General features: G+C 35.9%; 1 protein-coding gene across 1 annotated transcript in view; it reads right to left on the reverse strand.

Moving 5' to 3' along the window:
• Positions 1-14,559, reverse strand: part of LOC107600544 (anoctamin-1-like) — a 29,176-nt gene extending 14,617 nt beyond the window's left edge. The window contains exons 1-9 of the mRNA XM_016292479.1: positions 14,405-14,559; positions 13,184-13,350; positions 11,585-11,890; positions 9,483-9,575; positions 7,587-7,591; positions 3,342-3,502; positions 3,137-3,219; positions 1,675-1,686; positions 856-933 (exon numbers count right to left, since the gene is read on the reverse strand). Of these exons, the coding sequence (XP_016147965.1) occupies positions 856-933; positions 1,675-1,686; positions 3,137-3,219; positions 3,342-3,502; positions 7,587-7,591; positions 9,483-9,575; positions 11,585-11,890; positions 13,184-13,350; positions 14,405-14,441 (942 nt within the window). The 5' untranslated portion in view covers positions 14,442-14,559. The remainder of the gene's footprint in view (positions 1-855; positions 934-1,674; positions 1,687-3,136; positions 3,220-3,341; positions 3,503-7,586; positions 7,592-9,482; positions 9,576-11,584; positions 11,891-13,183; positions 13,351-14,404) is intronic.

Raw genomic sequence — 14,559 nt, forward strand, 5'->3', positions numbered from 1 at the left:
GAAACTTTTCTGTGAAGCTGCTTTCTTGGCAAGGATTTGTATCATCAAAAGCGCTATACAAATAAACGTGAATTGAAAAAGAACTTTACAGTAAAAACACATTTATTAAACAAAATAAATAATTAAAATGTGTATATTTTGGAATATCTGTCATACTTTCCTAAATAATCCTAATGGGAAAAGGTCCTACTAGAAAAACCAAAACTCCTATAGACTTTCCTACAGACTTCCTTTTAATTGTTTTGTTTTGTTTTAGATACTAGAGATAATTTCTTTGAAAAAAAACATCCTAATAGGAGTTTAATAAGAAACTGGATAAACTAAAATTCCTAATGACATTCCAAGATTTTTTACTAGAGTTAATCATTAAAATTACAATAATTATTATACATTACAAAAAATATACAACTTATTAAAATAAAATAAAATGTGCACATTCCTTCAGAAATGATTGTGTTAAGTCTATATCCTTGTTCAGTAATTCTTTTTATTTAAAAAAAAAATCAAAGATGAGAGCTGATATTTGCAATGATATTAGGGAATTGTGATTTCCAAGCTCATAGGAATTATTAAAATTATAAGACATGAAGAAGTTATGTTCATAGTAAATATACAATTTTCTAGTTATATTCAACTCTAAAAGTTATTTTTTTATAATTATAACTGTAGTACTGTTTAATAATTAAAAATATAATATTTTATAATTATAATTATTACTCTTTGTGAGTACAATCAAATTATTATTTGTATTTATTCAGTAATCACAAACAACTGAAAATGTTATGGGAAATCATGGAAATTCATTGGTCAAATGCATACGAGAACCTTAGTTTTGTACATAATCATGAAGTTTACCTCTTCCTTCTTCTTCTTCTTTGCCTTCTTCTCTTGTTTCTTAAGGAGAAAGTCCTCATATGCTGGTCGTAGCTCATTCTGTGATATAAACACACACATATACATCAAGCTCAGTGATCAAGGACTCCAAAGATGTCAAAAAGCAGCAAATTCAACATCAGTTCCATAGACATGCATAAGCAAAATGGTCTCCATAGAAACAGGATTCACAAACACATGCACAAATATAAATAATTATCTAGGTTCCACATTAAATAATTTTCTTGTCTTGAGGCAAAGACGACAATATGGTACAAAACTGCAAGTTCATTATAAAGCATGTAGCGCGCGGGGCTTTTCTGGCTAATATGTGAACACATTGCTGTAGACAAGAGTGGTATGTAGTTGTACGTTCAACATGCAATGCTTAAGCTAATATATTTATGACACAGAATGTGTTTCAAGCAGACAGGTAGCATTTTCAACTTCACAAATAAGGTCGTGATTATCTGGCAAGAACACTGTGGTCAGGATTATGGCATTGAGGTTAATGGTATAAAATCAGGGTAAAGGATCCGTTGACACACATGTTACTACAAAGTTAATCCACTGTAAATCTCCCCTCTTCCTACGAATTCAGGGTTGATTCATCAAACAGCGTCACCATGCACCATACACACAATTGACCTTCCTGCTGAGCAGAAAAATGCAAAGGGAGATAGAGAACTGATGAGTGTGGGGGAAGTGTGAGGGACACGGAGAGAAATATGGTGTGCATTTGAGCGTGTCGGGAACAATATAGAAGCAGAGAAAGAGAAGGAGAGCAAGAGATAGGTTTACCTCAGCCCTTTCCTATCGGTGAGCATGAAAGCAAAGAAAACATGGCGTTAGACACATATTGACACTATTTAATATGCAGAGTAATTGAAGTTCATTATCGTTCACATTAGCATGTCACTCATGATCTCCATGGAGTCCTGTTGAAAGCGCAGTCCTTCATCCACTCAGCTCAATGCTTTAAGCAGAAACAGTCTCATTACTCACACATGTCCTTTCACACACACACATCCACGCCACCCTCTCCCACCACTTACACAGTACACACACACACACACACACACACACTTCAGACTGAATCAGCTCCCAGGTGAATGGTTCAAACCCTCAAGAACAATGAAAGCTTGAACTTTCATAAACCTAATGAAGAGCAGGCCATCAGCAGTCAGCACGAAGGTCTCTTAGAGTCGCACTAGATAGAATTGACTATTATGTATTGCTATTATGTTTGGCAATGCTTTATGAACTGTGTTGCTACGAGTTCCGCTGATGTTCATAGATGAGATTCTGGTGTGGTTTTTAAGGGGGCAGCTATATTATAGAATGTGCATACTAATGATTACACCACTGCTAGGATGTGATGCTAGACATGACATGAACATCGAGGATAATGTCTTCTATATACTTATCGTACTTTTATTCAGCAAGGATGCATTAAATGACTCAAAAGTGAAAGTAAAGGCATCTAAAATGTTACAAAATAGTTCTATTAATTACAAATAAATGCTGTTCTTTTAAACTTTTTATTCATCAAAGAATCCTGAAAAAAGTATGCATGCACCAAATCAGCATATTAGAATGATTTCTGAAGGATCATGTGACACAGAAGACTGGCGCAATGATGCTGAAAAGTCCACTTTTTCATCACAGGAATAAATTACATTTTAAAATATAAAGTGACATGACATGTGGCCAAGTATGGTTACCCATACTCGGAATTAGTGCTCTGCATTTAACCCATCCTAAGTGCACACACACAGCAGTGAACACACATTGTGCAAATGTAATAATCACACAAATTGTAATAATATTTCACAACCAACAAATGCTGCCCAGGTCAGGATAAGAAACTTCTTGTTCTTTCAAAAACATTACAAATTATTGAGACATTGTGGACAAACAAGTTTTTGTCCAATCAGCTATTCTCTACAATGAGATTGTCCCTTCCTTTACTACAAACTGCAACAAATCTTTGCTCATGGCTGACTAGACTTAAAGCCTATTGGCTATTTTCATTTTAATTTTTAAAAGGACACATCCTTTGATGTGCCTGTCCAAACTTCTGTTTTCAATCAGAATTCCTATCAGTGAGCAGCATTTTTAACAGACTTAATGATGCAGTTACAGATGTGCATATGTCACCTATTTTGCAGCTTCAAAATTTTGATTTTAGAGCTGCTGCCATTTAATAATGAATGTTAGAGATGGTCTGTGACTTTGATTAAATGCTTTGGACTTTTCTCACCTCATCGTCTTCCATGCCTGTCAGATCCCAGCTGTGCTGTAAACATCGCTGCCTCCTTTTCCAGTGCTCTAGAAACACTGCCGCTAAACACACACACACACAATTATCACAAAACGATCTATTATACCACCTTATTTCTTCTCAATATAAATGTACAGTAAACACATAGTTTATCATCAAATGCACATATTCATACAGTTCATACCCCAGAGGGACATAAAGATGGCGAAGCCCACGGTGGCATGGTTATCAAACAGATAGCTGGCACGCGCCGTACTGCAGATACTGCTCAGCTGCCAGTAATCACACACACGATCACATAGAGGACACATGGTGAAATTAAGATGCTCGTCACACATCTCTTGACTGAAAGAGAGAGAGAAAGAGAAATAAATTATCGATTGTATCATAAAAATTCACACAATATATAAACATTTATTTTCTTTGAATTATTTTTTTTCACTCGTGCCTCACAAATTTTGGAAAAAATATCAAAACAAAACCTCACGAAACAACCCCGGAAAAAGGCTTCTTAAAGCAAATAAATCCTCCAATTAAATTCAGATAAGGCAGAGATATTAATTATTGGACTAAAAAGAATAGTACACTAATCACTTAGATTACAATTTGCATCTAGACGGATGTACTGTTGTTGTACAATCTGTATGTACAATTGACGGATGTACAATCTGTATTGTTAAAAGCGCTATATAAATAAAGTTGACTTGACTTGACTGTTACTTCGTTTACAGTCAAAAATGTGGGTGTTATATTAGACAGCAACTTGTCTTTTGAAGATCATATTTCACATAACAGCATTCTTCCGTCTTAGAAACATTGCCAAGCTACGAAACATGTTACCTGTTTCTGATGCAGAAAAGCTAGTTCATGCATTCATGACCTCTAGACTGGACTATTGTAATGCACTGCTAGGTGGTTGTCGACATAATTTTTATTTCTGGCTGAACTGTTGCTTTAAAATCTGTTCTAATGTGTCCAGATGTGCATAATCATTCTGTTTCGTTTATACTGATACTTACAATTCGACCTCGTATTGCATTGCTGAACAAGCTGTTTTTCGACTTTATATCAAATCTGCAAAATTAAAGAAAACTAATTAGGCCAGTGTGTGGGCTTGCTATTTGTAAACATTCTGCTCTTTTATGACATTCTGGCTGTCTGCGAATGTTGGCACTCACAGGTGTAGCTTGTCTCTGCTGAACGGTTGGGATAGCACCCGTGTCTAACTAGTCTTCTATTATGCTACAGTACAATACATCACCTCCCTAAGGTCGCGAAATTCTGGACTTTTGGTAATACCTTAGCAAAGTCCACTAAAAGATGTAGAGCTTTTTCACATTTGGCTCCCAAACTCAGACACAGGGGTTCAGACACACGCTCTCTGTTTAAATCTAGATTAAAGACACATCTCTTTAGCTAAGCATTGACGTAATGTATCTCATAACCTTGTACTTCAGTTTTATCTGATCAAATGCACATTATCATTCTTTGCTGGGTTTGAACAGCAGCTATGCTAATTTTAAAATTTCTCTATTTGCTTCTCTGTTTCTGCCACTAACTAGGAATTACACAAGCTTCAGTCTGAATCCAGCCCTTACAAAGATCTGAGATGACTGAACACCTGAGAAGAGATAACTACCAAATTTTGCTTTAAGTTTGCTATGTTAATTTTGCTATATTAATAGTGTTCACCGTTTGTTTGAATACAAGTCATTAACTAACTGCATGATTTTTACTGTACATTTCTGCCATATGGACATCACCTTAACATAGTCACCACTGATAAGCTACTCCTAAATATAATGTAGAAAGTTAGAAACTTTGGTTACACTTTACTTGAAGGGGTGTGCATAAGACTGACATGACACCTTCATAATCATTACATGACACATACATAATCATGACATGACTCATTTCATGAATATGAAGGTTTTTTTATGCATGTTTATGACAACTGTCATTAAGTGTCATTCGCTCAGTTATGTAATTTTTAATGCAAAGATGACATTGTTTGAGATGTCTTTGTTATGGGTTAGGGGTAAGGGTAGGGGTCGGGTTAGGTTAGGGTTAGGTCAAATAATGTCATATTTGCATTACAAATGACATAACTGAGCGAATGACACTTAATGACAGTTGTCATAAACATGCATAAAACCTCCTTCATATTCATGACATGTGTCATGTCATGATTATGAAGGTGTCATGTCAGTCTTATGCACACCCCTTCAAGTAAAGTGTTACCGAAACTTTTCTGTGAAGCTGCTTTCTTGGCAAGGATTTGTATCATCAAAAGCGCTATACAAATAAACGTGAATTGAATTGAAAAAGAACTTTACAGTAAAAACACATTTATTAAACAAAATAAATAATTAAAATGTGTATATTTTGGAATATCTGTCATACTTTCCTAAATAATCCTAATGGGAAAAGGTCCTACTAGAAAAACCAAAACTCCTATAGACTTTCCAACAGACTTCATTTTAATTTTGTTTTGTTTTGTTTTGTTTTAGATACTAGAGATAATTTCTTTGAAAAAAAAAATCCTAATAGGAGTTTAATAAGAAACTGGATAAACTAAAATTCCTAATGACATTCCAAGATTTTTTACTAGAGTTAATCATTAAAATTACAATAATTATTATACATTACAAAAAATATACAACTTATTAAAATAAAATAAAATATGTGCACATTCCTTCAGAAATGATTGTGTTAAGTCTATATCCTTGTTCAGTAATTATTTTTATTTAAAAAAAAATCAAAGATGAGAGCTGATATTTGCAATGATATTAGGGAATTGTGATTTCCAAGCTCATAGGAATTATTAAAATTATAAGACATGAAGAAGTTATGTTCATAGTAAATATACAATTTTCTAGTTATATTCAACTCTAAAAGTTATTTTTTTATAATTATAACTGTAGTACTGTTTAATAATTAACCAGGTCTCGTCCCATTCGTCGATATTTGTGATATCACAAATCCCTGAAAATATGCGTTGTAGTCCAAACGAGTCGTTCGTTGTAGTTTTTGAAAAGTGATTTCTGTTCAATAAAATATCTCCTTTTGAAGTGGACTTTGAGCTTTGTAACTTTGCAGATCTTTTTTATGCTCAAACAGCAACATTACAGACTAACTAAAGTTGAAAAAGTGAAAAAGCATAATAGGACCCCTTTAATATTTTTGTGCAAACTGTGATACTTTTTTTCCAAGAGTTTTTGATGAATAGAAAGTTCAAAAGAACATAATTTATTTGAAATAGAAGCATCTGAATGTCTTTACCATCACTTTTGGTCAATTTAATGCATCCTTGCTGAATACAAATTAATATCTAAAAAAAACCAGTAATGAATGGGGAAAATAAAGAATAGAATAGATGTGCGATGCAAAAATCGGAACCGTCCTACCGGGAGCTAACTGTCACACTGCTGCTGCTGCTACTGTGACGGAGCGAGACGCGAAGGAGCGAGGAGACGTTGGGAAATTCTTGAAACAGTCTTTATTAATCCAAACCAAAGCAAAGCACACGTAGCAGAGGGAAAAGACAAACAATACAGGATGCTAGACATGGAAAGACACAGGGCTTAAGTAATGGGACTAATAGAGATAACAAGGGGAACACAGGAGGAATCAACTGAACATAATGAGGACAGGAACGGGAAGACCAAAAATGGGCATAGAGCAGGGTTCCTCAATAGGTGGGCTGCAGGCCACATCCGGCCCGTGAGAGAAAAATGTTTGGCCTGCGCTAATGTCAAATAATGTGGCATGAAAATTCAAACACAGCATCAGAAAGCGAGACAAAATGTCAGAAGTTAAATACAGAAATTTGTAGGAATCAATTCAATCAATCAATTCAATTTATATAAATAGAAAAAGATATAAGATAAGTTTTTTTTTTTAAAGAAGTCTCTTATGCTCACATAGGCTACATTTATTTAATCAAAAATACAGTTATATTGTAAAATATTACTACAATTTTAAATAAATATTAACTATATATATTAATATATTTTAAAATGTAATTTTTCAGCAGTCTTCAGTGTCACATGATCCTTCAGAAATCATTCTAATATGCTGATTTGCTGCTCAAGAAACATTTCTTATTATCAATACTGAAAACAGTTGTGCTGCTTAAAGGGGTCCTATTTGCACGACGCAACAAAAGACAATAGAATCAGCACAATAATCAGTGATGCTGTCTTGGATGCGGCGCGACACGACAAATCCCCGACAGTAAACTGCTGACTCGTTCTATTTATAACGTACTGACACAACGTTCAAGTGATTTGCATTGCTTTGTCGCGTCCAGTGCAGATACGATGTGACAGCAAAAACATGGCGAGTGAGAAGAAAAGAAAAGTGGACACGGAAAATAGATGATAATGTGAATGGACTGAACAGTTTTGAGTGAGTGACTGACTGATACCATCTCTGTTATGGAATACATGTGTTGGTTCACAGTGAGTTCACAGTTTTAACATACCACAAGTTTGCTTTAATTTATTTTCAAGATCTGAGGTAAATATCTATTGTTGCTTTCACTATGGCTATAAAGATCACGCAAAATAATATTCAAACTCCCATTAGACACTTTTAACATTGAATAAAGCACATAATTATAACCTGAGATTATCACTGTCATATTTTGTATGTTATTCCTGCCGCGACGTTACAGAAAATAAAAACCGTTTCAAAAATAGAATCTCGTGTCGCTGTCGCGGGTGGTTAGGACAAAAACTACATGGAAAAGATACTTTTTATCGCGTCGCGCCTGGTTGGGACACACGGTGTTACAGTTTGACCCCCACCCCCCACCCTCACAGGGGGAAAGTGGAGAGAAGAGATCCAGTCCGGGGACGAGCAGGAACAGTTGATTTAAATGGCAGACATGGAGATCCAGATTTTTTGTTTGTGCATTAGTTTTTAATATTATACAGGCAAAGTTCTTCTGTATCTAAATGCAAAAATGTTCATAATTGTTTGAATAAAACTGAATATTTATCTTGTGACCATCTTGTGACTATTTTAACTAAAGCAACAATAATAATATAATAATTATATATATATATATATATATATATATATATACAGTATATAGGTCAGTGGCCCTTGGCTTGGTATTGTTGGCAGAATTCGGCCATCGGCGAAAACTAATTGAGGAACCCTGGACTATACCTTCAAATTATGATTTTTAAAATATTTTGCCACTTGTCGCTACCCATTTATTTATTTATTTTACCCATTTTGTTTTTCGCATACATCGCTTGACCTCTTCTGCGCAAATTTTACTCATTGGAACTACTTCGCCAAGAAAGAGGTGAAATATCACTCCGCGTCACGTCCGCTCGCCCACCTGCATCACTTGCACAACATACAACTACTCACAATTTGACATATAGTATATTCAAAAATAGAATCTCGCGTCGCTGTCGCGGGTGGTTAGGACAAAAACTACATGGAAAAGATACTTTTTATCGCGTCGCGCCTGGTTGGGACACACGGTGTTACAGTTTGACCCCCACCCCCCACCCTCACAGGGGGAAAGTGGAGAGAAGAGATCCAGTCCGGGGACGAGCAGGAACAGTTGATTTAAATGGCAGACATGGAGATCCAGATTTTTTGTTTGTGCATTAGTTTTTAATATTATACAGGCAAAGTTCTTCTGTATCTAAATGCAAAAATGTTCATAATTGTTTGAATAAAACTGAATATTTATCTTGTGACCATCTTGTGACTATTTTAACTAAAGCAACAATAATAATATAATAATTATATATATATATATATATATATATATATATACAGTATATAGGTCAGTGGCCCTTGGCTTGGTATTGTTGGCAGAATTCGGCCATCGGTGAAAACTAATTGAGGAACCCTGGCATAGAGGAACACGGGGGAAAACCAAGACATGGAGCATGTGGGGAACAAAACACAAGACACAGAAACACAGGCCTGACACTAACAGTGTAGACACCTTTTGTTGATTTTAATGTAAGTGTTTTAGTTTTAATACACTAGCAACACAAGGTTGTACATTTGATTCCCAGAAAACTTTAACATTGTAACATCTTATTAAAGATTCTGCCATAAATGTAAATTGTGTATCCTTACATTTTGTTTCTATGGGGCTCTTAAAGCGAGGCAAGGGTAAACGGAATCAGGACATGATGCGGACCAGACTCAAACTTAGGTCCCTGAGAGCTTTATGAGCCTCGCAAATCACGCATTACACACTGCATCAAAGCTCTGACACATCTTTATATTTTATTCTCAAATGGCAGCCTTTTTAGGTGTCTGTTTCCCTTTTATAGTAACTCACCTTTTTAGTCGGCACTCTGATCTTAAGAAGCTCTGCCTCACGACTGAGAACGGACCAGGGAACATGGAGACGGGTAAACCGGACCGTCCTCATCTTAAAAAAAATAAATTAAATGAGTTTAAAGAGTAAAGCACCAATGAATAATGCAGTCAATTTGGTTTGCAGGATGCAATTGAAAACTGAAAAGATAAGGTGATTTAGCGGCCTTGATTAACATAAGCAGAGGTGCAAACGCGCACACACACTCGCACAGAGTTTAAGAAGCAGCTGTTACTAAAATGGTCTTATTCAGCGTGGATGAATGACACACACACACACAAACACATAAAACACAAACACCTCTGGCAATGAGGATCAACCATAATCTGCCTTTAGGCTGGAGACAGCAGCACTCAAATTTAATCCACACTAACATAACACAACTGATCTACCACCATCACACCACCAACAATCAAACGTACACCCACGTCACAGCGTTCACTCAGGATTTCACTCTCATCAGTCAATCGTTATGCTAAAATGAACCCTGGGGCCAATTTCAGATCCATACAGACTTCGGACATAGGAACAAAGTCTTTGCATCTCAGAATTAATTTACTATTATAGCTAGTTATGCAATATCAAAAACAACGACAACAATGTTTTTCACTTACAAAATCATTTGCAAGTATACAACATGGTAGAATTTGTTTGAAATTAAATTTATGCCAATTAATTAAAAGCGCTGTTCAGGAAGATGATTTTTATTGCATTATTCATTATTATTATTATTAAGGAAACAGAAACAAAAAATCATAAAAAGGGCCTAAAAATGGGCTTTATATTCTTTATGCAAAATATAATTTCTTTTAGGTTGAAATAAATAGACATTCTTCATAAAAATTCACGCATAAGCATGTAGTGTATTTTAAGGTGTACTCAAACCTGCATAATAATAGCTTTGACTCTATTTGGATTCATGAGGGTATTGCCTGAGTATAAGCTTTTTTGTGGAAAAAAGCTGCATGAGTCAACCAATCTACTCCTATTCAGAAATACTAAGCTCTCCCTGCTTCAACTTGGGAAAAACCATGATGCAGGGGGAACCGATCATCTCTTGTGATAAACACAGTTGCATCTGTCGCAAATATATTGCTGGGGGGCAACTACTGCAGCATTGCAGGAAAGCAAAGAAATGCTTTTTGGCATCTGTTAACTAGTATTAAAATATGCTGCATTGCTTGAAAATGAAAACTCCCCCTTCAAAAAAGATATACTTTTCTTAGTGTGGGAGGGTTTGGGCTTTTTCTAAACTGGGTCCAATTCTTAAGTTCCAAGGTCACCTTGGGAATCTCTTGATTGTGTTCATTCTGTTAGTATTATACTCAAAACTGAGCTCATCCCTTATTATTCATGGCTCGACACATGAGATGATGATACATTAAATGATATAGAGACATGCATGGGCAGACAAGAACCACACAGAGGCTATGTTCAGAATAGCATACTACTATGCTACTCACACTAATTTAGCAATATGCATATTTTTGGCCTATTTTAAACAACTTTTTCGTTATCGGATCAGACTAATGGAATTAAGACATTTTACGCAAAATGGATTTTAAATAAATGTAAAACAACCCCTTTTATTTTCCAAAGATGATAATTGGACACCACTTGTGAAATTAGATAAATTATGTTTCAAAGGTTTTTAAAGAAATTAATACTTTTAATTATGTAAAGATATTTATTTCCATTTCAAATAATTGCTGTTCTTTTGAACTGTCTCTACATCAAAGAATCCTGAATTTTATATATATATATTTTTAAATTAAAAAATTTTTTATAAAAAAAAAAAAACACTTTCTTGAGCAGCAAATCATCATTAGACTGAAGACTGGAGTAATGATGCTGAAAATACAGCAGTGTATGCGTATAAGGAGATCATATGACAACAATTTAGCATCCTACTGTTTGAAATGTTGCATAGTGCATTGTCTCTTACATATTATTTATTATTTAAGAACTAAAAATAGTAGGCAGTATTTAGTGTGTACTGCGTAGTGTGCAGTGGGCTAGTGTTCTAGCATTCTGAACATAACCATGCACACACAAATACAAACCTCTTTGTCATGTTCAATCTCCAAGCCTTCCTCCTGAAGTCTTCTTTCAAATTCCTCCCTGATTTTATCTTGTAGTTCGTTGGCGGGTTCCATCCCAAGCCCCGCCTCCAGCACCGCCTCCGAAATATCACCCTTTGTACTCCTGCGTGATGGGGTGGGGGTTTGAGACGGCACGTTACCGTTAGAGACAACAGAGTGGCGGTGTTGGGACTGACGTCTCTTGCAGTGATAAACAAGAACGTAGTCCACTCTTCTGCGGCCGTCTGCAAAACACAGTCCTCCTCCTGGACCAGGGCCTGGCTCCTCCTGAAAACACACACAAGCTTTCTTCAGCTCAGTAACATCTAGACACATCTGCATAGCTGTACAGTGAAAACTGTAATTACAGATCCTGGAGCGCTCTCAAAGCTGCATAGCATGTAGTTGGCAGTTTCAGCAAAAAATTGAGGATCTGGGTCATCCACTGATTGGCTGGTGGTTCAAAGCAGTTGGATGTTTCCTGTCATACTCATGTTTGATTAGAATTCTGCTTTTGAGCAAGGTGCATAACTAGGAGGGTCTCTGTGGTTTGCAAACTAGTGGATTCTCTTCACACTACAAAAAGATCCCCAAAAATATTATGTTCAGAATATGTAAGATAAATATATTTATATATATTTTACCCCAAAAAAGAAAAGAAAAAAATGTGAACATATATTTTGCAAAAATATATTTTGTGATTTTTTTTTTTTTTTTTGCATTATGAGATTATTGACATGCACCCCAATCCCCATAAGCAGAAAGCTAATAAATAAATAAATAATTATAGTTACTGAAAAGCAAAAAGAAATGAGTTTACTGCATATGTGCATAAATATTTATTTTATAAGAGAAATTTTTTTTTCAATTCAATTTTTAATAATAAAAATACAAATGTATATAACTAAAAGTCTTTAAAAAAATTCTTACCTTTGAGTTTTGAAAAAACTTCACAGTTTTAATGTGGTAATATTTACTAGTGTCTGTGGGAGCTTTACTATATGATAAATAACTTTACAATAATCAAGTAGATTGGAATATGAACGTTGATAAAAGAAAATGCCCTGGATCTCTACAGGCTAGGAAATGAGAAAGTCTGGTGTGAATATTAAACTGATGTCATTTAGTAGATGCTCTCCAATGTGATACATTGAAAACACATGGCAAGTTCCACTGAAGCATGTTGGGATCTGGTAAAATGCTTCCTTCACTTATGAATGGAATCTGAAACAGTAACTGTCCAGGAGTGATATACATTTTTCAATGGTCAATGGCAATATCTAGAGATCTTTTGCTGTTGGCTTCAACCCACAATCTTTGTGCAATCAGCTTACAACTGCAAAATAATTGCATTTTCTTATGTCACCTTACTTGACCCCTGGGGGTCCGTGAAGGTACTGCAGGGGGTCCATTGAGAAGATGTACATAACATATGCAATGTGAATATTTTAGTATGATCTAACCAGAACCATTATTTAATGTAATAATGTTAGTTAATAATTTAATATAGCATGCTATAAAAATAATACCTCTTTGATAATAAACAACATTTCATCTTAAATCCTGCATTAGACAACGCACCGTGTCCTCAGCAATGTCATTGGCATCGTGCCCACTGCTGGCAGTGCCTTGCTGGCCCAGTTCAGAGATATCACGGGCAAGACAGCGGAGTTTCTTGCTCTGCATTGAAGAGGACTCACTCTTCACAGTGGAAACACGCATGCGCTCGGGAGCCCCGTTCCAATTTTCTATTAGAGAGAGAGACATTCACAAGTTAATTTGGATGTCTAATAATAGATTGCTGAAAGTCTTCTTTTATGGCATTTTTCTCTTATGTCAGTTTCTTTGTGTGTGCTTTGACAATTTGCATGCAAAACAATCATGCCAATAAATGCTGAAATTGAAGTGGAATTGAGAGAGAGAGAAAGAGAGAGAGAGCGTCCATTTAAAAGTATAGACTAAAAGCTTTCAGCACTAAGGACAGCGACATAATTGAATGCTGTGCGTCAATGCTCAAAACCTGAAAAACTGACTCTGATCACAGAAACAGCGACACGTACACCTCTAGTCTTTTTAAATATTCTCACACCTGACTAAAGCGTCACTTAAATATGCCTCATGACTTCAGGTAAACAAACAGGGATTCATGACTCTTGGAGAAAGCTAAGCGCATTTACGCCAATTGACCAAACCATGCATCACACCATAGTCTATTTGTGCATTTATTTCCCCGTGTTTTCATAGCAAATCACAGTTTCCATTCTGTCGTCAATGTAAAACAAAAAGAAAAAAGATCATAAAGTGTTCGATTGTTATGATAAAACAACACATGGCGTCAGATGGCGCTTGAAATAGCTCCAGCTTATTGCCCCAGCTAATTATACAACCCCCCTCCGACACACTGAGCCCTCTTATTGTTTTCCAAAGCAAAAGGATGGATTCTGACACAATTAGTTACAACGTTTACAAGTGTTTAAGTGTGACAGTCTGTCTGAAGGGGCAAATAATGGCGCGTGCCTCACTGCAATTAACATGAACGACCAGTTTGGTGCCACTCAAATGTTCAGTTTTCACCACATCAGACTAATTGACTATAAATGCATGAGTACATGAAATAACATGCATGCATTTGCAACAGTTGAATATTAAAAGATGATCAAACAAGCCAATTTATTGAAGTGCCAATTGCACAAACAAACACCAAATGCATTTTTCCCTCTGGCTCAGTGAAACCAATGCACGCGTGCACAAACAACATCATCAACAAACAACATGAACCGGAATGTCAGGGCTGGTACTCACCCGTGGCAGAGGGTGACCTGTTCAGTGCCATGTTCATGTTCCCGGTGAGATGGTGGACAATCCGCTCGCGGCCCCGCGCAGCTTAACGCGCTGGTGCTGCTGCCGTTAATTCCGTGGAGCGCTCGAGACGCTCAAACTTCCAGTGAGATTCGGAC

Source organism: Sinocyclocheilus grahami, unplaced genomic scaffold (genome assembly GCF_001515645.1).
Source record: "Sinocyclocheilus grahami isolate Dianchi unplaced genomic scaffold, SAMN03320097.WGS_v1.1 scaffold14.1, whole genome shotgun sequence".
Taxonomy (NCBI): Eukaryota; Metazoa; Chordata; class Actinopteri; order Cypriniformes; family Cyprinidae; genus Sinocyclocheilus; species Sinocyclocheilus grahami.